The sequence below is a fragment of the Esox lucius genome, chromosome 25 (genome assembly GCF_011004845.1).
Source record: "Esox lucius isolate fEsoLuc1 chromosome 25, fEsoLuc1.pri, whole genome shotgun sequence".
Classification (NCBI taxonomy): Eukaryota; Metazoa; Chordata; class Actinopteri; order Esociformes; family Esocidae; genus Esox; species Esox lucius.
In genome coordinates this window covers 20,949,713-20,976,840 of record NC_047593.1, presented here as the reverse complement: position 1 = coordinate 20,976,840, position 27,128 = coordinate 20,949,713, and the positions used below count along the sequence as shown (strand labels likewise).

The 27,128-nt window shown below is 46.8% G+C and overlaps 1 protein-coding gene across 1 annotated transcript; it reads right to left on the bottom strand.

Moving 5' to 3' along the window:
- wdr19 (WD repeat domain 19) lies at positions 1-27,092 on the bottom strand. Its single transcript, XM_029118127.2, has 38 exons — positions 27,008-27,092; positions 25,154-25,245; positions 24,427-24,492; positions 23,738-23,863; positions 22,695-22,810; positions 22,198-22,313; positions 21,863-21,943; positions 20,904-21,016; positions 20,635-20,808; positions 20,268-20,338; positions 19,790-19,962; positions 17,258-17,372; positions 16,680-16,786; positions 14,704-14,820; positions 14,446-14,523; positions 14,194-14,271; positions 13,953-14,100; positions 13,074-13,293; positions 12,813-12,972; positions 12,253-12,363; positions 10,152-10,261; positions 9,739-9,796; positions 9,215-9,361; positions 8,288-8,370; positions 8,105-8,188; positions 7,543-7,689; positions 6,981-7,105; positions 6,418-6,527; positions 6,172-6,240; positions 4,880-4,957; positions 4,460-4,556; positions 4,125-4,249; positions 3,115-3,196; positions 2,863-3,013; positions 2,016-2,139; positions 1,855-1,931; positions 1,498-1,617; positions 1-1,182 (listed from the first exon to the last, which is right to left on the bottom strand). The coding sequence occupies exons 1-37, from the start codon at positions 27,011-27,013 to the stop codon at positions 1,503-1,505; spliced, it is 4,050 nt and encodes a 1,349-aa protein (XP_028973960.2). The 5' UTR covers positions 27,014-27,092; the 3' UTR covers positions 1-1,182; positions 1,498-1,502.
- Positions 27,093-27,128: the final 36 nt, after the last annotated feature.

Here is a 27,128-nt window from a genome sequence, read left to right as displayed (position 1 = left end):
TAAACACTTTCCAGACAAATGGTTTTGAACATTTTTGTTAGGTGACCTAAAACTTTGGTTCAGTATTGTATGTTACCACAGTAGTTGATTAGCAAGATAATACTTTCTTTAGGTGAATACAGTGGGTGAAGAATGCCTCATAAGAAGCCTGTATTTAACTTTACACTGAAAGTGAGTGATCTGGGTATGGAATGAGTGAGAAGGGCAACCAAAAAACAAGGAACAAGGATTTGGTTTTCCAGGATGACCTTTTCTTAGGGTTTGTTTTTCATTTAGCATTTTCCAAAAGTTGAAGGTATTGAGTAGGACATGTTTGACCCCCCCATCATTATTATGTTTGTGAATGACTGGAATTGAAGTATGAAAATAAACTTGATTTGATAAGTAAGACAAGGTGCTTGGTTTAGTGGGTGGAGTACTATTCTTGGTATAGTAGGTGAAGCACGGTGATTGGTTTATTGGGTGGAGTATGGTGCTTGGTATAGTGGGTGGAACATGGTGCTTGGTTTAGTGGGTGGAGTAATGTGCTTGGTATAGTGGGTGGAGCACAGTGCTTGGTATAGTGGGTGGGGTATGGTGCTTGGTTTAGTGGGTGGAGCACAGTGCTTGGTTTAGTGGGTGGGGTATGGTGCTTGGTTTAGTGGGTGGGGTATGGTGCTTGGTTTAGTGGGTGGAGCACCTAATCTAAACCTGGGAGACCAAGTGACCGGACCTAATCTGATCCTGGGAGACCCTAGACTGTATTAACTACATCTCTGACAAAACTAGCTAAATAGACCAGATGTTCATTTACATGTGCTTTCCTTTCTTACATTGATAATATTAAGGCACTTTATATTATTATTATTTAATCCAATAAATGTGTTTATTGTCATCATTGGTTGCAAAGTTGAGGAGAGGCAATAAATAACACCAGTAATGTGATGTGTTGAACATGGTGATATTTTAAACATTGTCGATATGAAGGAACAGAAAACAAGAGTCACTGCTGATATGTACAGTACATCAGCAAATATAGGTAAAACAGTTTCATGGTAATGTCGACAGTTTTCAGTCGTCCCTCCATGTTGACCCATTTAAACAACAGTAAACAGAAAGACGAGGACTGTCCCAGGTTGCCAGGTTACACTGTCCCTTATTTGGTGCTGTAGTTCCCCTCGGCACCACCAGGGCACAGCAGCTCTGAGGAGCAGAGAACATCACAGTCTGCCATCTAAACCGTTACTACAGTTCAACACTGATGTGCAGCTTTATGCCATCTGGCTGTTTATATCATGTAGGTCTGTTTGTCGTATGTATGCATGTAAACTATCTTTGTGTGTGTGTGTATTACTATTTTGAACCAGAATGATCAAATATAGAAAGTAAACCATCTTTGTGAGTGGGAAACACACAAAAACACAGAGGGTGTTTGTCAGCCTGTAAAACATTTTTTTACAAAATAAATGTATTGGTGCTAAAGTGTGTGTCCGTCTGTGTGTGTGTGTCTGTGTTAACCTGTTTCAGTGCTCCAGGACATCAGGTTGCAGGTAGTGAGAACAGTCAGAGATCTTCTTCACCTGGTCCACAATGACAGTCTCAGAACACATGGGACACACACTCTCCGTCTCCAAAAGCCTGCACGTGCACACACATACACGCACGCACTTGCACATTATTATACTTGTGTGGACCTTTTAGGGACTCAATTTTAAAATGATATTTTCCCAGTAACCTAACTATAACACCAAAAGCTAATCCGAACCCCAACCTTTCCCCCAAGTTTAAGAGAGCTTTCTCGCTAAGTGAGAACAGGGAAAGGGTTAAAGGTTAGAGGTTAGGGGGTATGAGGGCTGTGTGTAGTGCATCACCCACTGGATGAGCTGAGAGTAGAGAGCAGGGAATTCACAGTGAGGGCAAATCGACCAGTCCTCCTTCACCATGTGTTGGCCCTGGACACGAGGAGACGACACGTTTGATTAACTCATCCTGGCAACACTTCCTAGTTGATGTAATACTGTGGTGAGGAGTGTTACCGTGGCGATGCAGTAGGGCAGAGTGTTTTTGCAGCCGGGACAGAGGAGTTCACACTGGGGCAGCTGAAAACCACAGTACGGACAGGGAGTCGTGTCCTCCTCCACTTCACTGGTGTCAGGACGGCTACAGGAGGAGCAGAACACCGTCAGCACATCCAGGACCCCACACAGGACCCCACACAGGACCCCACCCAGGACCCCACACAGGACCCCACACAGGACCCCACCCAGGACCCCACACAGGACCCCACCCAGGACCCCACACAGGACCCCACCCAGGACCCTTCACAGGACCCCACACAGGACCCCACACAGGACCCCACCCAGGACCCCACACAGGACCCCACCCAGGACCCCACCCAGGACCCCACCCAGGACCCCACCCAGGACCCCACACAGGTCACATGGTAGAACGAGGTGAGAGTTCTGACTGCTGTTAAATACACACACACACACACACAGTACATTCCAGTTCAGTGACCAAACCAAAGTTCATTCCAGTTCAGTGACCAAACCAAAGTACATTCCAGTTCAGTGACCAAACCAAAGTACATTCCAGTTCAGTGACCAAACCAAAGTACATTCCAGTTCAGTGACCAAACCCAAAGTACATTCCAGTTCAGTGACCAAACCCAAAGTGTTTACACATACTTTGACAATGTAATTAATATCATTTGAAAGGTCATCGAACAACAATTAATTAACTGAGAGAGAGGTGTTTCTGTGGGGAAGTTCACACTGGATCAAACAAACATTTCTGGGTTGGGGTGTGGCCCCGGGGGCAGGGTTAGGTCTGGGGGGCAGGGTTAGGTCTCGGTTCCCTGTATCTGGTGAACATGTTTCCTACCGGACCATAGCCTCTATCTTTTTCCGGTATTTGGGATCAATCTTGTTGCGGTACTCTGGTCTCATAAGCATGGCGGCGAAGCTGAATGACGAGTTCTTCAAACCAGCACGATGGCACTCAATTACTGCAGATGTTAGGATGGGCACGATGTCTACACACACACACACACACACACACAGACACGTCATTTAAGGGTTACAATTGTGGGAGAAATAAATGACTAGTTTGCGTGGGAGTGCGTGTGTTACTTACGTGAGGGGAATTTGCTGATGTTGTTGGAAACTCTGATGAGCATACGAGCACCTTTCAAGTGATCACCTCTCTTAACGTGTATCTGAAACCAAGACATCTGGGTCTGTAGGTAGTAATCCCTTGTCGACTCAAACCTGGATGTCATTACACTTGGGGAGGGTTTAGTCACTGAGGTTGGGTAGGTGTGTGGGGCTATGTCATTGCACTGGGCAAGGGGCTTGGATTTAATCATTGCACTTAGTTAGGGTTTGATCACTGAGCTTAGAAAGGGTTAGGTAGTGACTAAGCCCCACGTCTCTACCCAACCTCAGTGACTAAACCTCACGTCCCTACCCAACCTCAGTGACTAAACCTCACGTCCCTACCCAACCTCAGTGACTAAGCCCCACGTCTCTACCCAACCTCAGTGACTAAACCTCACGTCCCTACCCAACCTCAGTGACTAAACCTCACGTCCCTACCCAACCTCAGTGACCAAACCTCACGTCCCTACCCAACCTCAGTGACTAAACCCCACAGATCTACCCAACCTCAGTGACTAAACCCCACAGATCTACCCAACCTCAGCGACTAAACCTCACACATCTACCCAACCTCAGTGACTAAACCCCACAGATCTATGCAACCTCAGTGACTAAACCTGACACCTGACACACCAACATCAGTGACTAAACCCCACAGATCTATGCAACCTCAGTGACTAAACCTGACACCTGACACACCAACATCAGTGACTAAACCCCACAGATCTATGCAACCTCAGTGACTAAACCTGACACCTGACACACCAACATCAGTGACTAAACCCCACAGATCTATGCAACTTCAGTTACTAAACCCTTTCCTAGTGTAATGACTCAATTAATCAAATGTATTTATAAAGCCCTTTTTACATCAGCAGTTGTCACAAAGTGCTTTTACAAAACACCCGGCCTTAAACCCCAAGGAGCAAACAACAGTAGTGTTGAATTTCACCCACACCTTTACCAAGTTTAACATCGTAGTCCTACCTTGACTAGGATATAGGAGTGTAGGATCATGAGGTTGGTGTTCATCTCAGCAGGGATCCTGATCTTCTGGGTCTGCAGCTCCGTGTACATACTGAACAGCACATCATGGGCATTACGGTAGTTACCTAGAAAACAAACTGCAGTTGTGAGGACACAAATGTACTCCAATTCAATTCCCAACAGTCACCTTGACCCTGAATTGAAACTGAATCCATAACTAATTCTAACCCTAATCCCAAGCCTAAATGAGCTTCCATGAGTTACTATGCTTGTATAGTATGCATATACAATAAAAGCTTGACAAACACACAGGTTGTGCGCGTGTGTGTCTGTACCAGCAGACTGCTCCTCTCGGGCGATGATAATGGCGGTCCGCGCTGCCTCTCTGTACTGCTTCAGGGCCATGTACAGGCGGAACAGGTACTTGGCATCCTGGACAGGAAGACAACAGAGCTCTGCTCAACGATTGGCTCCCTGGCTGAGGCAGCCAATCAGATTAAATGGAAAACAAACACACTGATTGGGCGGCAGGTGGCGACACCACGACACTGGGAAGCTGTACATTCAATAATAAATATTATAAGACAATCCCCATCTTCCATTGCATCTCCATTTAGCCTCTATCGCTCAAAATGAAAGTCTAACACACACACATACACGCGCAGACACACTCACGCACACAAGCACGCACGCACGCACTTAATGACCGACAAATACACAGAGGTAAACAGATGAGGTAATGTAATATTGATTACCTTGGGCATGCCATCACTCTCACCCATCAGGTAATCAATCAGCTGATTGGTCAAAGACTCTTCCTTCGCCTGACCCACCTGGAACGCAGGCACGCACGCACACACACACACACGTTTATGAACAGAAACACACACATACAGTGAGGGAAAAAATTATTTGATCCCTTGCTTATTTTGTAAATTTGCCCACTGACAAAGAAATTATCAGTCTAGAATTGTAATGGTAGGTTTATTTGAAAAGGGAGAGAGAATAACAAAAAGAAAATCCAGAAAAACACATGTGAAAAGTTTTATAAATGTATTTGCTTTTTAATGAGTGAAATAAGTATTTGATCCCCTCTCAATCAGAAAGATTTCTGTCTCCCAGGTGTCTTTTATCCAGGTAACGAGCTGAGATTAGGCGCACACTCTTAAAGGGAGTCCTCTTAATCTCTGCTTCTTACCTGTATAAAAGACACCTGTACACAGAAGCAATCAATCAGATCCCAAACTCTCCACCATGGCCAAGTCCAAAGAGCTGTCCAAGGATGTCAGGGACAAGATTGTAGACCTACACAAGGCTGGAATGGGCTACAAGACCAGCGCCAAGCAGCTTGGTGAGAAGGTGACAACAGTTGGTGTGATTATTTGCTAATGGAAGAAACACAAAAAGAACTGTCAATCTCCCTCGGTCTGGGGCTCCATGTACTGTCAAATCGTGGGTGAGAACCTCCTTCCCTCAGCCAGGGCATTGAAAATAGGTCATGGATTCCAGCATGACAATGACCCAAAACACACGGCCAAGACAAAAAAGGAGAGGCTCAAGAAGAAGCACATTAAGGCCTAGCCAGTCTCCAGACCTTAATCACATAGAAAATCTGTGGAGGGAGCTGAAGGTTGGAGTTGCCAAACGTCAGCCTCAAAACCTTAATAACTTGAAGATCTGCAAAGAGGAGTGGGACAAAATCCCTCCTGAGATGTGTGCAAACCTGGTGGCCAACTACAAGAAACGTCTGACCTCTGTGATGCCCAGCAAGGGTTTTGCCACCAAGTGCTAAGTCATGTTTTGCAGAGGGGTCGAATACTAATATCAAATCAATTCATAAATTTTTTTACATGTGTTTTTATGGATATTTTTGTTGTTATTCTGTCTCTCACCTACCATTCAAATTATACTGATCGTTTCTTTGTCAGTGGGCAAACGTACAAAATCAGCAGGGGATCCATAAATAATAATTCTCACTGTAAACCTATTTGCATGGACACACACACACACACACACACACAAACACACACACACACACACACCTCACCGTTTCTATAGCCATTTCAATGGCCAGGTTGTCATCAGTGTTGGGACACTTCAGGAAGTGCTTCAGAGCCTGAGAGGTGGAGAGAGAGGAAAGGGGGAGAGAGGGAGGGGTGGGGGAGAGAGGGGGGAGGGGGTGAGTGATTTTATAGAAGTAGGGAGTGTTGAAGGGAGAGAGAGGGGGAGGGGGGGTGAGTCAGTGATTTTATAGAAGTAGGGAGTGTTGAAGGAGAGGGGGGGGGGTTCCTACTCTGCTGAACTGCCCACTCTTCTGGAAGAACCTCCCGGCCTGCAGATGCTTCTTCTCCCCCTCGAAGTAGAGCGCTATGCTCTGGAAGTCCTCTTTGGTGGCCTCCAACCCTACACGCACACGCAGAGTAAATACACTTCTTAGATTGTGTAACTCAACATGCCAAGTAAATATGTATCACAATGACAGACAGACAGGCGAGCAGACAGACAGACCGACATGAAGAAAGGCTAGCAGACAGACAGACCGACATGAAGACAGGCGAGCAGACAGACAGACCGACATGAAGACAGGCGAGCAGACAGACCGACCGACATGAAGACAGGCGAGCAGACAGACCGACCGACATGAAGACAGGCGAGCAGACAGACCGACCGACATGAAGACAGGCGAGCAGACAGACCGACCGACATGAAGACAGGCGAGCAGACAGACCGACCGACATGAAGACAGGCGAGCAGACAGACAGACCGACATGAAGACAGGCGAGCAGACAGACAGACCGACATGAAGACAGGCGAGCAGACAGACCGACATGAAGACAGGCGAGCAGACAGACAGACCAATGATGTCAGCATAGATGTCCATCTGTCTGTGTTGCTGGGCCAGCTGGAACGCTTCGTCATTACAGTGAGACAACACCAGGAACTGGATGGCTGAACCGTAGTCACAGAGACACAGGAAGAACCTGACACACACACACACACACACACAGACTTCAGTGTGACTTGAACAAAACATATTCAACAATTCCAGTCTAAATGGGATGTGTAGGAGGATGTTCGGTTTCAAGACTACAGAAAAGAGACCACTGGGCCAGACTAATGGTTCTGAAGGCGAGGGTGTGGGCCAGACCAATGGTTCTGAAGGGGAGAGTGTGGGCCAGACCAATGGTTCTGAAGGCAAGGGTGTGGGCCAGACCAATGGTTCTGAAGGGGAGAGTGTGGGCCAGACCAATGGTTCTGAAGGGGAGAGTGTGGGCCAGACCAATGGTTCTGAAGGGGAGAGTGTGGGCCAGACCAATGGTTCTGAAGGCAAGGGTGTGGGCCAGACCAATGGTTCTGAAGGGGAGAGTGTGGGCCAGACCAATGGTTCTGAAGGGGAAAGTGTGGGCCAGACACCCACCTGGCAACCATCTTGGCCCCGTCAATGCTGTGCGTCTCCCTGACGACGCGGACAGCGTCCTCTGGGTTGTTGAGGTGTTCCAACAGGACCCGGATTACGTTGTCCCAGTCCTTGGCACTCTCATAGGCCTGGACCGCCTCCTGAAACCTGACCCACACAGTCAGTCCCACACAGAAACACCTTAAACCTGGGATCAGACAGCCAGACCCCCCCACCCGGACAGACAGCCAGACCCCCCCACCCGGACAGACAGCCAGACCCCCCCACCCGGACAGACAGCCAGACCCCCCCACCCAAACAGACTCATACACCAATCCAGAGACAGACACACCCACCCAGACAGACAGGCAGACACACCCACCCAGACAGACAGGCAGGACACACCCAGATAGACAGGCAGACACACCCACCCAGACAAACAGGCAGGACACACCCACCCAGACAGACAGGCAGGACACACCCAGACAGACAGGCAGGACACACCCAGACAGACAGGCAGGCAGGACACACCCAGACAGACATAAAGACACAAGGAAAACAGAAGGATGGAGCAGGAACCTACTTCCCATCCACCTCTTTGGCCTTGGCGTACTGCAGGTGGATCTTAGGAGACGACACCTGAGGAAGCAGCTCTCCTACTTTGGACCTGACAGGAGGGAACACATCAGAGTACAGCAGGAACACAACAGGAGCACAGCAGGAGGTTCCCCTGGGTAGAACAGAGATGTGTGTGTCTGTGTCCTACCAGTTCTTGCAGCGTATGTAGACTGATGCTGCCTTGTCATAATACTGTCCCTTCTCATATAACTGGGCCGCTTCTGAGAACTGCTGTAGAAATAATAGAGATGAGAGAGGGATGAGAGAGGGATGAGAGAGGGATGTCTAGTCATTATCAGACTGGTTCTATATTATTATGTTTAGGATGCCTGGTTATCAGACTGGTTCTATATTATTATTATGTTTAGGATGCCTAGTCATTATCAGACTGGTTCTATATTATTATGTTTAGGATGCCTGGTTATCAGACTGGTTCTATATTATTATTATGTTTAGGATGCCTAGTCATTATCAGACTGGTTCTATATTATTATGTTTAGGATGCCTAGTCATTATCAGACTGGTTCTATATTATTATTATGTTTAGGATGCCTAGTCATTATCAGACTGGTTCTATATTATTATGTTTAGGATGCCTAGTCATTATCAGACTGGTTCTATATTATTATTATGTTTAGGATGCCTAGTCATTATCAGACTGGTTCTATATTATTATTATGTTTAGGATGCCTAGTCATTATCAGACTGGTTCTATATTATTATTATGTTTAGGATGCCTAGTCATTATCAGACTGGTTCTATATTATTATGTTTAGGATGCCTAGTCATTATCAGACTGGTTCTATATTTTTATGTTTAGGATGCCTAGTCATTATCCGACTGAATCTATATTATTATGTTTAGGATACCTAGTCATTATCAGACTGGTTCTATATTATTATTATGTTTAGGATGTCTAGTCATTATCAGACTGGATCTATATTATTATTAACTCCAGTATGGAGGTAGTCAATGATAGATCTATACCTTCATGTTCTCCAGTATGGAGGTAGTCAATGATAGATCTATACCTTCATGTTCTCCAGTATGGAGGTAGTCAATGATAGATCTATACCTTCATGTTCTCCAGTATGGCTCCGCAGTCCTTCTTCAGGATTCTGCTGGGATGAGCGATGGCCTGGGCCGCGCCCCTTCTGATGTCACCCATCCTTATTGACATCCTGGCCACACCCCCCTGACAAGCTTCATCATGCTCCTTGAACTACACACATCCACATTAGTAAACACTCACACATCCACACATCCATCTATGTATTGTTGACAGCTGGGCAGCATCTGACCACACCCCTTTTAACTGTAATAAATACTGACTGTTCATGTATTTACCTCAGAGATTCCTCAGAGGGTTATTCTGTAAGCTTTTGACACGACTCTCTATTTGCAAATAAACTGTTAATTGTGCCAAGGGAATTTTGTCTCCGTACTTACATAAAGAGTTCCTATTGAGGGATTAACCATCCCACACCCACATAAATAAACACTCTCACACACAGATCCAAATGATTAACACACCCCACCCACATAAATAAACACTCTCACACACATCCGCATTAAGAAACATACAACACATAGACTTGCCTTGTTGTTATGGGTCAGGCCTTTCTCAAAGTGAGCCAGGGCATTGACATAGTCTCCACTACAGAGAGAAAGAGAGACAGAGAGAGAGAGAGAGAGACAGAGAGACACAGAGAGAGAGACACAGAGAGAGACACAGAGAGAGAGACAGAGAGAGAGACAGAGAGAGAGAGAGAGACAGAGAGAGACAGAGAGAGCGATAGAGACCGAGAGAGACAGAGAGATAGAGAGAGAGAGACAGAGACAGAGAGAGAGAGACAGAGAGAGAGAAACAGAGAGAGAGAGACAGAGAGAGAGAGAGAGAGAGAGACAGAGAGAGAGAGACAGAGACATTGGGGTAAATCAGAAACTGAAACCATTATGTGGGTGTTCATTTCATTTGTTTGAATAGCATGTGTATTAGGGTGTGTACTCACATGAACTCCAGCTGAACGGCATACTCCTTAGATATGAACGGTATTTGATCCTCCGCCAAACTTTTAGCCAACATCAAAGCACTGTCCCAGTGTTGAAGATCTCTTCTCATCTAACACAACACAACACACATATTAGAGCACTGTACCAGTGCTGTAGGTCCTGCTGGGTCCAACACACATATTAGAGCACTGTCCCAGTGCTGTAGGTCCTGTTGCCGGGTCCAACACACATATTAGAGCACTGTCCCAGTGCTGTAGGTCCTGTTGTCGGGTCCAACACACATATTAGAGCACTGTCCCAGTGCTGTAGGTCCTGTTGCTGGGTCCAACACACATATTAGAGCACTGTCCCAGTGCTGTAGGTCCTGCTGGGTCCAACACACATATTAGAGCACTGTCCCAGTGCTGTAGGTCCTGTTGCCGGGTCCAACACACATATTAGAGCACTGTCCCAGTGCTGTAGGTCCTGCTGGGTCCAACACACATATTAGAGCACTGTCCCAGTGCTGTAGGTCCTGCTGGGTCCAACACACATATTAGAGCACTGTCCCAGTGCTGTAGGTCCTGCTGCCGGGTCCAACACACATATTAGAGCACTGTCCCAGTGCTGTAGGTCCTGTTGCCGGGTCCAACACACATATTAGAGCACTGTCCCAGTGCTGTAGGTCCTGTTGCCGGGTCCAACACACATATTAGAGCACTGTCCCAGTGCTGTAGGTCCTGTTGCCGGGTCCAACACACATATTAGAGCACTGTCCCAGTGCTGTAGGTCCTGTTGCCGGGTCCAACACACATATTAGAGCACTGTCCCAGTGCTGTAGGTCCTGTTGCTGGGTCCAACACACATATTAGAGCACTGTCCCAGTGCTGTAGGTCCTGTTGCCGGGTCCAACACAAATATTAGAGCACTGTCCCAGTGCTGTAGGTCCTGTTGCCGGGTCCAACACACATATTAGAGCACTGTCCCAGTGCTGTAGGTCCTGCTGGGTCCAACACACATATTAGAGCACTGTCCCAGTGCTGTAGGTCCTGTTGCCGGGTCCAACACACATATTAGAGCACTGTCCCAGTGCTGTAGGTCCTGTTGCCGGGTCCAACACACATAATAGAGCACTGTCCCAGTGCTGTAGGTCCTGTTGCCGGGTCCAACACACATATTAGAGCACTGTCCCAGTGCTGTAGGTCCTGTTGCCGGGTCCAACACACATATTAGAGCACTGTCCCAGTGCTGTAGGTCCTGTTGCTGGGTCCAACACACATATTAGAGCACTGTCCCAGTGCTGTAGGTCCTGTTGCTGGGTCCAACACACATATTAGAGCACTGTCCCAGTGCTGTAGGTCCTGCTGGGTCCAACACACATATTAGAGCACTGTCCCAGTGCTGTAGGTCCTGCTGGGTCCAACACACATATTAGAGCACTGTCCCAGTGCTGTAGGTCCTGCTGGGTCCAACACACATATTAGAGCACTGTCCCAGTGCTGTAGGTCCTGTTGCCGGGTCCAACACACATATTAGAGCACTGTCCCAGTGCTGTAGGTCCTGTTGCCGGGTCCAACACACATATTAGAGCACTGTCCCAGTGCTGTAGGTCCTGTTGCCGGGTCCAACACACATATTAGAGCACTGTCCCAGTGCTGTAGGTCCTGTTGCTGGGTCCAACACACATATTAGAGCACTGTCCCAGTGCTGTAGGTCCTGTTGCCGGGTCCAACACACATATTAGAGCACTGTCCCAGTGCTGTAGGTCCTGTTGCCGGGTCCAACACACATATTAGAGCACTGTCCCAGTGCTGTAGGTCCTGTTGCCGGGTCCAACACACACCCACACTAGCAACTTAATCACTTGCACTGAAAGACGCTTGATGCAAACAGACAACTCAAACAAACCGTGGGAACACTCTTCTCACGTGCCTATGACCGTTTTAATTCTATTTATATTTTCTTATTCTATGTTTTATTATGATGAGGTTGTTTTGATGTTTTCATTTGAGTATTGGTTTTTATGTTATTGCATTTTTATATTTTTTCTCTTTCTTTGTAAAGCACATTGAATAGTTTCTCTGGATGAATTGTGCTACATAAATAAACCTGCTTGCTAACCTCCAGCGCGGCACTGGGACACGAAGACTGCAGGTAGAGGTCCTGGGCCAGGTTGTAGTCATTAAGGAACATGGCCAGATGTCCTGCTAACAGACTGATGTCCTCTGTCCCCTGTCAGAGAGAGATGGAGGTACAGAGAGAGAGGGAGAGATGGAGGTACAGAGAGAGAGAGAGAGATGGAGGTACAGAGAGAGAGGAGGAAGAGATGGAGGTACAGAGAGAGAGAGAGATGGAGGTACAGAGAGAGAGAAGGAAGAGATGGAGGTACAGAGAGAGAGAGAGATGGAGGTACAGAGAGAGAGAGAGATGGAGGTACAGAGAGAGAGAGAGATGGAGGTACAGAGAGAGAGAGGAGGAAGAGATGGAGGTACAGAGAGAGAGAGGAGGAAGAGATGGAGGTACAGAGAGAGAGAGGAGGAAGAGATGGAGGTACAGAGAGAGAGAGAGAGATGGAGGTACAGAGAGAGGAGGGAGAGAAAATTATTTGACTGAGAGGGTTTCTGAGAGGGTGGGTATCTCATTCAGTGTGTGTGTGTGTGTGTGTGTGTGTGCCCTCTGACCTTGATGGCCTGCAGGGACATCACCATGCCAACGTTGCCACTCATCCGGAACACTCTGATGGCCAGGTCCACCTCGATGTGAACCAGACAGGACCGACCCATCTCAGTCCAGCCCTCAACCGTGCCCAGCGCCTTACACAGCTCCCACGCCTCCGGGAACCTCACACACACACACACACACACACACACATTAGTAAATAAAGACACGCTGAAATTAATGCAAACACACACACACGTCACAGTGCTGGCTTGTGGCCTCACCTCTTCAGCATGAGTGCCTGTGTGAGTTGCTTGCTGAGTTCCTCGGGGGGGTGTGGGGGCGGGCTGGGGGTGTGTGCGTGTGTGAGGAAGGTGTGTGTGCTCAGGGCAACGCTGCTGGTCATCCCGCTCTGCGTCTGACAGGTCAGCTCGCCGTTGTACAGCAGTAGGGGCTTGTGGGAGAACGGGAGCTTAGTGCTGCCTACAAATTCCACCCGAGGACCTGGAGGAGACAGAGACAATCATCAAACACACCCTGAGACCTGGATACAAAGACAATCATCAAACACTGCCCTGAGACCTGGAGACAAAGACAATCATCAAACACACCCTGAGACCTGGAGACAAAGACAATCATCAAACACTACCCTGAGACCTGGAGACAGAGACAATCATCAAACACACCCTGAGACCTGGAGGAGACAGAGACAATCATCAAACACACCCTGAGACCTGGAGGAGACAGAGACAATCATCAAACACTACCCTGAGACCTGGATACAAAGACAATCATCAAACACACCCTGAGACCTGGATACAAAGACAATCATCAAACACACCCTGAGACCTGGATACAAAGACAATCATCAAACACACCCTGAGACCTGGAGACAAAGACAATCATCAAACACTGCCCTGAGACCTGGATACAAAGACAATCATCAAACACACCCTGAGACCTGGAGACAAAGACAATCATCAAACACTGCCCTGAGACCTGGAGACAGAGACAATCATCAAACACTGCCCTGAGACCTGGAGACAGAGACAATCATCAAACACTGCCCTGAGACCTGGAGACAAAGACAATCATCAAACACACCCTGAGACCTGGAGGAAACAGAGAGACATAATATCAAGAAATGGTGTGTGTCTCCGTACCGTAGATGGTGTTTTTATGCATGGCATAGGTGTAGGCTTTGTCATCGTCGAAGGCTACAAATACTCCTCTGTCTGCCGGCCAGGTCTCCCACAACACACCTGTGATGGTCGGGGAGAAGCTCGGGATCTCCACATAGGAGTCATTCACCTGGTACACACACACACGTCAGAGAGAGCAGTATATGACAGCGCATAGTGGGTGTGTTAATAGAGTGTGTGTGTCTCGTTAGTGTGCCCTCACAGCCACAGGCGACAGCAGGAAGCCGTCACTTTTGTCGTCGATGAAGACCAGTCGTGTTCCGCTGGGATCAGGAAACACCTTTAATATATTACTTTTGTCTTAATATTTTATGAAACCAAAGAAACAATTGCACAAACACAGTTTCAGAAATGATAATGATAGTAATGTATAATAAAACTGCATAATATTCTAAAAAGAATCATCATCATTACAATAAGCATTGTGTTGTTGAAGAGTTTAATGACACCACACCTTTCTGACGCCAACCAGGTGACGGTATTCATTTACCACCTGCCAGTCTTCTACCAGAACACACACTATTACACCACTCTGAAGAATGGAGAGAGAGAGAGGGGAGGGAGAGAGGGAGAGAAAGATGGAGGGGGGAGAGAGAGAGAGAGAGAGGGAGATGGATGATTGGTACATGTGCTGCTTTAATCTATACTGAACGGCCTTTCTTGTGTAATATGTGTGTGTGTATGTGTGCGTGTGTGTGTGTGTGTATCTTACATCTGTGCCGTAAAACAGGAAGTCGTTAGTGAGGGCGTGGCTGATGATGCGTTCTTTACTGTCTCCGTCTGGGAACAATTTAGTCTGTTTCTGCTCAAGCTGGTCCTCCCCTTCAATCTGCACACACAGACGGACACACACAGACGGACACACACAGACACACACAGACAGACAGACACACACAGACACACAGACAGACACACACAGACACACAGACAGACACACACACAGACACACACAGACAGACAGACAGACACACACAGACAGACAGACAGACACACACAGACAGACAGACAGACACACACAGACAGACACACACAGACAGACACACACAGACAGACACACACAGATAGACACACACAGATAGACACACACAGATAGACACACACAGACAGACACACACAGACAGACACACACACACAGACAGACACACACACGCGACAGGAAGGATTTAAACTATTCAAAAGCACCTTTCCCTCCATTCATCACACAGAGCAGTACGTCCACAGCCGTCCATGACCTCTGACCCAGACCCGTCCCTCGCTCTGGATTAGCCCTGTGTGCGTAGTAACCCTGACCCCTATATAGTGAGGAAGAGGTCTATAACCCTGACCCCTATACAGTGAGGTAGAGGCATATAATCCTGACCCCTATACAGTGAGGTAGAGGTCTATAACCCTGACCCCTATACAGTGAGGTAGAGGCATAAAATCCTGACCCCTATATAGTGAGGAAGAGGTCTATAACCCTGACCCCTATACAGTGAGGTAGAGGCATATAATCCTGACCCCTATATAGTGAGGAAGAGGTCTATAACCCTGACCCCTATACAGTGAGGTAGAGGTCTATAACCCTGACCCCTATACAGTGAGGTAGAGGCATATAATCCTGACCCCTATATAGTGAGGAAGAGGTCTATAACCCTGACCCCTATACAGTGAGGTAGAGGCATATAATCCTGACCCCTATATAGTGAGGAAGAGGTCTATAACCCTGACCCCTATACAGTGAGGTAGAGGTCTATAACCCTGACCCCTATACAGTGAGGTAGAGGCATATAATCCTGACCCCTATATAGTGAGGAAGAGGTCTATAACCCTGACCCCTATACAGTGAGGTAGAGGTCTATAACCCTGACCCCTATACAGTGAGGTAGAGGCATATAATCCTGACCCCTATATAGTGAGGAAGAGGTCTATAACCCTGACCCCTATACAGTGAGGTAGAGGCATATAATCCTGACCCCTATATAGTGAGGAAGAGGTCTATAACCCTGACCCCTATACAGTGAGGTAGAGGCATATAATCCTGACCCCTATATAGTGAGGAAGAGGTCTATAACCCTGACCCCTATACAGTGAGGTAGAGGTCTATAACCCTGACCCCTATACAGTGAGGTAGAGGCATATAATCCTGACCCCTATACAGTGAGGTAGAGGTCTATAACCCTGACCCCTATACAGTGAGGTAGAGGCATATAACCCTGACCCCTATACAGTGAGGTAGAGATCTATAACCCTGACCCCTATACAGTGAGGAAGAGGTCTATAACCCTGACCCCTATACAGTGAGGTAGAGGTCTATAACCCTGACCCCTATACAGTGAGGAAGAGGTCTATAACCCTGACCCCTATACAATGAGGAAGAGGTCTATAACCCTGACCCCTATACAGTGAGGAAGAGGTCTATAACCCTGACCCCTATACAACGAGGAAGAGGTCTATAACCCTGACCCCTATACAGTGAGGTAGAGGCATATAACCCTGACCCCTATACAGTGAGGTAGAGGCATATAACCCTGACCCCTATACAGTGAGGTAGAGGTATATAACCCTGACCCCTATACAGTGAGGTAGAGGTATATAACCCTGACCCCTATACAGTGAGGTAGAGGTCTATAACCCTGACCCCTATAGGAAGAGGGGGCAGGCTGCGACGGTTTCAGACATTGAGATGCACTAGAGATGGCATCTCACCATGTGGAGCTGGACTTTCCCCTCGAACAGAGCCGCTGCGTAATCCGAGTTCAGACACATGCTGGCAATGGTGCCCAAATACTCAATGTCCTTCAGCTTCTCAACACCTTTAGAGGAAACAACAGACAGCATGATGAAGATGACGGACAGGTGATGCAGACACGAGACATAACATATTCAGACACATTGACTGGGGGACATAAACTGTTATAGCTTAACTTCAATACATTTGATCACTCTTCTTGCTTCTGGAATTAATGTAATTGTCTTTAATGTCACTGTCTTTAATCTAATTGCTTTTAATGTATCTGTCTTTAATCTAATTGCTTTTAATGTATCTGTCTTTAATGTAATTGCTTTTAATGTATCTGTCTTTAATGTAACGGTCTTTAATGTAACGGTCTTTAATGTAACGGTCTTTAATGTAATTGTCTTTAATGTAATTGTCTTTAATGTAATTGTCTTTAATGTAATTGTCTTTAATGTAATTTTTTAACACGGATGCATGATACCCAATCAAAGACAGTCAGTGTCTCAAACACACAAACACACACGCACTCACTCGGACATGCACACACCAGAGTCTCCCAGGGCGTAGAACCAGGCTCGGTTGTTCATCCCCACGGCAACGTGGTAGGGTCCCACGGCAATGAAGTTAGGCTCCACTTCCACCGCCACGGCAACAGGAGCTTCCTGTCAAAGACAGACAGTTCATGACACGTGTCGGTGTGTTTTCTCACCCCCTCTACATGGTTGGCCACTGTGACCTCCAGCAGTGAGGTCAGGTAGGTTGTGTGTTCTCACTCCCTCTACATGGTTGGCCACTGTGACCTCCAGCAGTGAGGTGAGGTAGGTTGTGTGTTCTCACTCCCTCTACATGGTTGGCCACTGTGACCTCCAGCAGTGAGGTCAGGTAGGTTGTGTGTTCTCACTCCCTCTACATGGTTGGCCACTGTGACCTCCAGCAGTGAGGTCAGGTAGGTTGTGTGTTCTCACTCCCTCTACATGGTTGGCCACTGTGACCTCCAGCAGTGAGGTCAGGTAGGTTGTGTGTTCTCACTCCCTCTACATGGTTGGCCACTGTGACCTCCAGCAGTGAGGTGAGGTAGGTTGTGTGTTCTCACCCCCTCTACATGGTTGGCCAATGTGACCTCCAGCAGTGAGGTCAGGTAGGTTGTGTGTTCTCACTCCCTCTACATGGTTGGCCACTGTGACCTCCAGCAGTGAGGTGAGGTAGGTTGTGTGTTCTCACTCCCTCTACATGGTTGGCCACTGTGACCTCCAGCAGTGAGGTCAGGTAGGTTGTGTGTTCTCATTCCCTCTACATGGTTGGCCACTGTGACCTCCAGCAGTGAGGTCAGGTAGGTTGTGTGTTCTCACTCCCTCTACATGGTTGGCCACTGTGACCTCCAGCAGTGAGGTGAGGTAGGTTGTGTGTTCTCACTCCCTCTACATGGTTGGCCACTGTGACCTCCAGCAGTGAGGTGAGGTAGGTTGTGTGTTCTCACTCCCTCTACATGGTTGGCCACTGTGACCTCCAGCAGTGAGGTGAGGTAGGTTGTGTGTTCTCACCCCCTCTACATGGTTGGCCAATGTGACCTCCAGCAGTGAGGTGAGGTAGGTTGTGTGTTCTCACTCCCTCTACATGGTTGGCCACTGTGACCTCCAGCAGTGAGGTGAGGTAGGTTGTGTGTTCTCACTCCCTCTACATGGTTGGCCACTGTGACCTCCAGCAGTGAGGTCAGGTAGGTTGTGTGTTCTCACTCCCTCTACATGGTTGGCCACTGTGACCTCCAGCAGTGAGGTGAGGTAGGTTGTGTGTTCTCACTCCCTCTACATGGTTGGCCACTGTGACCTCCAGCAGTGAGGTGAGGTAGGTTGTGTGTTCTCACTCCCTCTACATGGTTGGCCACTGTGACCTCCAGCAGTGAGGTCAGGTAGGTTGTGTGTTCTCATTCCCTCTACATGGTTGGCCACTGTGACCTCCAGCAGTGAGGTCAGGTAGGTTTGTGTGTTCTCACTCCCTCTACATGGTTGGCCACTGTGACCTCCAGCAGTGAGGTGAGGTAGGTTGTGTGTTCTCACTCCCTCTACATGGTTGGCCACTGTGACCTCCAGCAGTGAGGTGAGGTAGGTTGTGTGTTCTCACCCCCTCTACATGGTTGGCCAATGTGACCTCCAGCAGTGAGGTGAGGTAGGTTGTGTGTTCTCACTCCCTCTACATGGTTGGCCACTGTGACCTCCAGCAGTGAGGTCAGGTAGGTTGTGTGTTCTCACTCCCTCTACATGGTTGGCCACTGTGACCTCCAGCAGTGAGGTGAGGTAGGTTGTGTGTTCTCACTCCCTCTACATGGTTGGCCACTGTGACCTCCAGCAGTGAGGTCAGGTAGGTTGTGTGTTCTCATTCCCTCTACATGGTTGGCCACTGTGACCTCCAGCAGTGAGGTCAGGTAGGTTTGTGTGTTCTCACTCCCTCTACATGGTTGGCCACTGTGACCTCCAGCAGTGAGGTGAGGTAGGTTGTGTGTTCTCACTCCCTCTACATGGTTGGCCACTGTGACCTCCAGCAGTGAGGTGAGGTAGGTTGTGTGTTCTCACTCCCTCTACATGGTTGGCCACTGTGACCTCCAGCAGTGAGGTGAGGTAGGTTGTGTGTTCTCACCCCCTCTACATGGTTGGCCAATGTGACCTCCAGCAGTGAGGTGAGGTAGGTTGTGTGTTCTCACTCCCTCTACATGGTTGGCCACTGTGACCTCCAGCAGTGAGGTGAGGTAGGTTGTGTGTTCTCACTCCCTCTACATGGTTGGCCACTGTGACCTCCAGCAGTGAGGTCAGGTAGGTTGTGTGTTCTCACCCCCTCTACATGGTTGGCCAATGTGACCTCCAGCAGTGAGGTGAGGTAGGTTGTGTGTTCTCACTCCCTCTACATGGTTGGCCACTGTGACCTCCAGCAGTGAGGTGAGGTAGGTTGTGTGTTCTCACTCCCTCTACATGGTTGGCCACTGTGACCTCCAGCAGTGAGGTCAGGTAGGTTGTGTGTTCTCACTCCCTCTACATGGTTGGCCACTGTGACCTCCAGCAGTGAGGTGAGGTAGGTTGTGTGTTCTCACCCCCTCTACATGGTTGGCCACTGTGACCTCCAGCAGTGAGGTCAGGTAGGCCAGGCGTGTCCCACAGCTGTGTCCCAGAATGGGGAGGCGTGTCAGGAAAACATGAATCGTTCCTCTCTGGGTGGACAAGGCAAGAAGCTGACCATCATCTGTCCAGCTCAACTGGTCCAGACCTGGGAAACACATGCATATAATCACACACACACCAACACAACCAAAGGCAACCACACACAACGATAACGACACACCAAGAGGACACAGAAACAAATGCAGTCAACGGTGTTGTAAATGCAGTCAACGGTGTTGTAAATGCAGTCAACGGTGTTGTAAATGCAGTCAACGGTGTTGTAAATGCAGTCAACGGTGTTGTAAATGCAGTCAACAGTGTTGTAAATGCAGTCAACAGTGTTGTAAATGCAGTCAAGAGTGTTGTAAATGCAGTCAACAGTGTTGTAATTTGAAGAGGTTGAGGTCTCACCTTTAGTTTCATCATCCAGGTTGACAATGGCGTGCATTTCCTTTAGCTCAGACAGGTCATGGATCTTAATGCTGCCGAACACACACACCAAAGATTTACAAGGACATAGATAACTGGGCAAATATGGATGGAAAAAAGACAATGCCACACACCCACCCACTTATCCACACACCCACCACTCTGTGTAAAGGTCCAAGCGGGGTAAATACAGTTGAGTGTGTGAACCCTGTGTTCAGTCATCTCTGTTTAAAGGTCCAAGCGGGGTAAATACAGTTGAGTGTGTGAACCCTGTGTTCAGTCATCTCTGTGTAAAGGTCCAAGCGGGGTAAATACAGTTGAGTGTGTGAACCCTGTGTAGTCACTGCACCTGTTGTCTCCACAGGAAGCAGCCTTGTTGAGCGCTGAGGAGACGGCCACGCTGGCAAGACTGTCCTTGTGGTTGTGAGCCTGGAACAGCTCCTGACCGATCTCTCTGATGTGAGTGGAGATCACCACGAAATATCCCTGAGAGAACCCAATCAGGATGTAGCCGTCGCCATACCTGGAAAAACAAAGTTATAGACATATACTTCCAGTGTGCGTGCGTGCGTGTGTGTGTGTGTGCGTGTGCGTGTGTGTGCGTGTGTGTGTGTGCACCAGCGGTAGGAGATGATGTGTCCGTAGCGTTGTTGGAAGGCCAGTTCTATAGGGTTTTCAGGGTCGTTGAGGTTCAACAGGAACAGGGTCTTCTTCCCCACTGCAACGCTCACCTGAGGAAGTCAAAGGTCACGGGTTGGAGTTCAGACAGTGTTATGAGTTTGTGTCCCAAATTCACCCTATTCCTATAGCTGAGGTGCTGGTCCCTATCACTTAAACCTCTGGTCAAAAGAGTTTACTTTATAAGGAATAGGGTGTCATCTCTCCATAGGACTCTGGTTAAAGTAGTGTACTATATAGGGAATAGGGTGTCATCTCTCCATAGGACTCTGGTTAAAGTAGTGTACTATATAGGGACTAGGGTGTCATCTCTCCATAGGACTCTGGTTAAAGTAGTGTACTATATAGGGAATAGGGTGTCATCTCTCCATAGGACTCTGGTTAAAGTAGTGTACTATATAGGGAATAGGGTGTCATCTCTCCATAGGGCTCTGGTTAAAGTAGTGTACTATATAGGGAATAGGGTGTCATCTCTCCATAGGGCTCTGGTTAAAGTAGTGTACTATATAGGGAATAGGGTGTCATCTCTCCATAGGACTCTAGTTAAAGTAGTGTACTATATAGGGAATAGGGTGTCATCTCTCCATAGGACTCTGGTTAAAGTAGTGTACTATATAGGGAATAGGGTGTCATCTCTCCATAGGACTCTGGTTAAAGTAGTGTACTATATAGGGAATAGGGTGTCATCTCTCCATAGGACTCTGGTTAAAGTAGTGTACTATATAGGGAATAGGGTGTCATCTCTCCATAGGACTCTGGTTAAAGTAGTGTACTATATAGGGAATAGGGTGTCATCTCTCCATAGGACTCTGGTTAAAGTAGTGTACTATATAGGGAATAGGGTGTCATCTCTCCATAGGACTCTGGTTAAAGTAGTGTACTATATCCATAATACTCACAGTGCTCTGTCCAGGAGAAGACCGCTCATCTGTCTTCATCACGGAGAACTGGATATCAGCTGGATCAGCACGCACTGATGTCTGAGGAGACCATGAAGTGATCATGAGGAGACCATGAGGAGAGGAGATGATGAGGAGGCCATGAGGAGAGGGGACCATGAGGAGAGGAGATGATGAGGAGGCCATGAGTAGACGAGATGATGAGGAGGCCATGAGGAGACGAGATGATGAGGAGGCCATGACGAGAGACGGGATTGTACAGGAAGAGGTTAGTTAAGAACAAAGTATCAGTGTGCGTGTGTGTGCGTGTCCGTGTGTGTGTGTGTGTGCGATACCTGTCGGATGGTGTCTCCCTCCTGGTTGCTAATGGTTACGCTGCGGTCCTCGCTGCCCAGTGCCAACAGGTTCTGAGAGCTCCAACACCCACAGGTGATGCATTTTGTGTGTTTCCCTGTGGGGGTCACAGAATGACACACCAAACAACAATCTGCATAGTGTGTGTGTGCTAGGTTTACTATAATCAGGAAACCAAAGGTGGTAAAAAGAAGTGTTATTTTTGGTATTTTAATCCTTTGGGATATAGAATTACAACCCTGACTAAACCAGACATGTTGCGTGACAGAGTTGTCTATGATGAACGATGCAGGCGTGTAGTTGGTTTGGTCAAAGAGTTAGAATGACAATCAGGAGCTAGAGTCAGGTGTTTTGGGGTTAAGGGAAATAAGATATTCTTATTATGGTAATCAGGGGTTGGTCGTCCCCAGTGTAGTGACACCAATGTGTGTCTGTTTGTGTGAGAATGTGTGTCTGTGTTTGTGTGTCCGTGTGTTACCCAGAACAGGGATCTTGCGTGACGTTTGCTGGTTGTAGATTAGAAGGTTTCCTTTGTTAGTCCCCACAGCCAATAGGAGCCCAGTCTTCGACCACAGGATGAATGACATCTGGTCTCTATGACAACACACAGTAATGAACACAGGGGGATGATAAACTCTGGATGTCTATTTTTGTGTGTGTGTGTTGAGTGTTTGGCGTGTCTGTGTGTGTTGAGTGTTTGGCATGTCTGTGTGTGTGTTGAGTGTTTGGCGTATGTTGAGTGTTTGGCGTGTCTGTATGTGTTGCGTTTTTGGAGTGTGTGTGTGTGTGTTGAGTTTCTGAAGTGTGTGTGTGTGTGTGTTGAGTGTTTGGCGTGTCTTTGTGTGTTGCGTTTTTGGAGTGTGTGTGTGTGTGTTGAGTTTTTGAAGTGTGTGTGTGTGTGTTGAGTGTTTGGCATGTGTGTGTTGAGTGTTTGGCGTCTGTGTGTGTGTTGAGTGTTTGGCATGTGTGTGTGTGTTGAGTGTTTGGCGTGTGTGTGTGTTGAGTGTTTGGCGTGTCTGTATGTGTTGAGTGTTTGGCGTGTCTGTATGTGTTGAGTGTTTGGCGTGTCTGTATGTGTTGAGTGTTTGGCGTGTCTGTATGTGTGTGTTGAGTGTTTGGCGTGTCTGTATGTGTGTGTTGAGTGTTTGGCGTGTCTGTATGTGTGTGTTGAGTGTTTGGCGTGTCTGTGTGTGTGTGTTGAGTGTTTGGCGTGTCTGTGTGTGTGTGTTGAGTGTTTGGCGTGTCTGTGTGTGTGTGTTGAGTGTTTGGCGTGTCTGTGTGTGTGTGTTGAGTGTTTGGCGTGTCTGTGTGTGTGTGTTGAGTGTTTGGCGTGTCTGTATGTGTGTTGAGTGTTTGGCGTGTCTGTGTGTGTGTTGAGTGTTTGGCGTGTCTGTGTGTGTGTTGAGTGTTTGGCGTGTCTGTGTGTGTGTTGAGTGTTTGGCGTGTCTGTGTGTGTGTTGAGTGTTTGGCGTGTCTGTGTGTGTGTGTTGAGTGTTTGGCGTGTGTGTGTTTCCTGCTGACCTCATCCCGCTGTCTATTTGTGACGTCTTGTTGACGTTGGCGTCCCAGAGGTGGATGGAACTGGACTTGTCAGAGATCACTGCCAAGACGTCTCCGTCCTTATCCCAGTCCATTCCCACACAACGTCTAGGAGGAGGGAGACAGAGAGGGAACGAAAGACAGTGGGAAGGGGAAAGTGAGATAGAAAAGGAGAGAGACAAGTAGAGAGAGATGGACATAAAGAAAATAATTAGACATAGGGAAAAGTAATAGTTCCCAGTAGTGACGGCCATTCAAGGCTTCATTACCGTTCTTCTAGCAGCAGGATGTTATGCTAGCAGCGCACAAAAGATTTTCTTTTCAAAATAAAAGCCATCATTGAAATATATATGGTAATATAGTTAATCTGTCAATCTAGTCTGTCATTTTATGTTTAATGTCCTTCCCAATGAGGTTCTAGTCTGTTCTTTTTTACGGACTAGATTGTTAAATATATGGCCTCAAATTTCAATGATGGCTTTTATTGTGATAAAGAAAATCTGAGTGCTGCCAGCATAATATTCTGCTGCTGAAATAACACTAATGAAGCCTTGTTTGGCCATCACTAGTTCCCAGCTACAAATAAATATCAGCAGATCAGTGTCTGTCTGTCAGTGTTGAACATGTATGTTAGTATTGACTCAGATCAGGTGTCTGTTTGTTTTACTCACCCTGGAAGTGTGAGTTCATTCTTCCTCTGCCCATGTCTGTCAAATATCTTCACAGAGTTGTCAGGTCTTTGGAAAAGAAAGTCCATAACAATACAATTGAAAATAAAAAGGACAAGATTTACGCTAGAATAAAAGATGGGGTCAGCGTCCCAGAGCAATGCCAAAGGCCTCAACTTCACAAGTACAGGCTGAATATCTATGATATCACAAACCCAAAGTCTAGCTCTGGTCCAGGTTAAATACAGACTGGTATAATAAAATAATGAACCCAAAGTCTAGCTCTGGTCCAGTTTAAATACAGACTGGTATAATATCACAAACCCAAAGTCTAGCTCTGGTCCAGGTTAAATACAGACTGGTATAATATCACAAACCCAAAGTCTAGCTCTGGTCCAGGTAAAATACAGACTGGAATAACATCACTACATGACAGGTGATCTTCACAGCTCTCTCTTTAGTTTTTTCAAATTACCTTATAAACATTTCAGCTAGCCATCTCGCAAGATATCATAATACCTTTTGGAAAGCGACAAAATTATTGTTTATGTGTATTTACATTAATGTTGTACCGTGTTTTCATTAGCAAATAAAAACAGTGCCCTAATACATAGCTTTAAACTATTTTCTTTTGTTTCCTATAACTTTCTAATACACAGTAAAACCAGAACTAAAATCCAGCTCTGTTTCACAACTGAAACATTTCAGACAAAACTCAGCAGCAACTCACCCTGCAACAGCGATGTAATTCCCCAGGGTCTTCTGCCACTTGTACTGGACACAGGACCCGGCCCAGGATCGGTCCGCCAGGGTGAACACGCGCTGAGGGGACCGGGAGAGAGGAGGAATCACAATCACCAGGTCCGTCCATTGAAATAGCATCTAATAGCAACAGAACCTCTACTCTATTTCACCATAGAAGATGGCATGGAAATAAGAATGCATAGAACGGGTACACCTGGACCACATTTTCTCTTACTATGACAGATGTCAGCATTGACAGTGTGTGTGTGTGTGTTTCTTTGGTTGTGTCTCTAGATTGAGTAGGCCTTTAGCGCCACCTACTGGTTGCAAGGGACAACTGTAGCATTGCATCCCCCAAACAGCTACATTTGTTCATCTAAACCTGGTGTGTATTCATTCTGCTAAATCCAACTTTTGGTTAAGAAACGTTTCATCAGACAGAACGGTTTTATCAAACAGATTTGATATTAATAATATTTTACATAATCCAGGTAAACTCCTCGATCCTTTTCATTTGGATGTATTCTAACTGTTTTGACTAAATGTTTTTGCAACTAAAACATTTTGTTTGTCGGGACATTTTGCAACTTAACAACATGCCTACTTCCTTATTTCAACTATTTTTTTGTGTGTGGAGGGGGGGGGGGGTTATTGGGATGCTTTATTGGAAAGAGGAGAGACTGATGAAGAGAAGAGAGAGAGTGATGAAGGAGAGACTGATAAAGAGAGGAGTTTCTGATGAAATTGCTGAGAGATTTGAACCCATGTTCAAGTGTTAAGTTGCATCAGACCTCCAGGGATCCCCTAACCTGCTTAGTATATCATACCACTCTCATCCAATTATCTAACCTACCAGGTTAATTATTCCAAGTTAATATATCATACCACTCTCATCCAATTATCTAACCTACCAGGTTAATTATTCCAAGTTAATATATCATACCACTCTCATCCAATTATCTAACCTACCAGGTTAATTATTCCAAGTTAATATATCTTGCCACTCTCATCCAATTATCTAACATACCAGGTTAATTAATCCACCCAGGACATCATAGCTTAATAAACCCACCTATTTCTACTTTGTATTCTGAAATAAATAGCCTAAAGCACACTCAAACCCACATTCCTATAATAACCTGATTCATTAAAAGCAATAGAGGACATTCATTTTAGACAGATATTTGTTGGGCAGTTACCAAATTATGGCGCTTTGTGGACCAGTTCGGATTTCTCCCAGAACTAAGGCATAAAATGACCAACGGGAATGTCTTACATCGGGTGTAGGTCATGAGGTTCCATCGATGGGTAAGAGTTGAATACCAATGGTATTCAAATGTACCGTAAAAAATACTATTTTCCGTGTTTGTGGCAATGAAATCTGACCTCGTGACTATATAAAATGACAGTTTATGGCTATTGGTGACCAGCTAGTTTTCATTTACAGTAATTAAGCAAACGCTCCTCAGCAGACAGGTATAACACAGTACAGTAAGCGCGAACAGTAGTGGCTGCATTTTATTCCTGTGTACGTCAGTGATGGTTCTAAAGACAATTCTCTACAAACAGCACTGCAAGGAGCAGTTCACAAAACCTGACACAAATCATCAATAAAGACCATCGGTATCTCTGTCTAAACGCAGCCATCTAGTTTATAACAAGTGGTTTGACTTGTGGCAATGCTAGCTAACAGTTAGGGTTAGATAGTTAGCCGTGCAACTAGTTAGCTAACGCAAGCTATTCATCTCCAGAAGAACGCGACATATCAACGCGTAAAGCTAATCCGAAAATGTATAAGCTTATAAAAAGTAAACAGAGACGTTTACTCATAGTACAATACCTTCATTCCTGTGTTTGAGCCAGACAAATCCTTACCAAACCATCACCACTTGTATACCTATTAAGTTACATGTCCCAGAATGCTCCACTCCAAAGCGTCTGCAAAAGCGGTGTCATAGCAA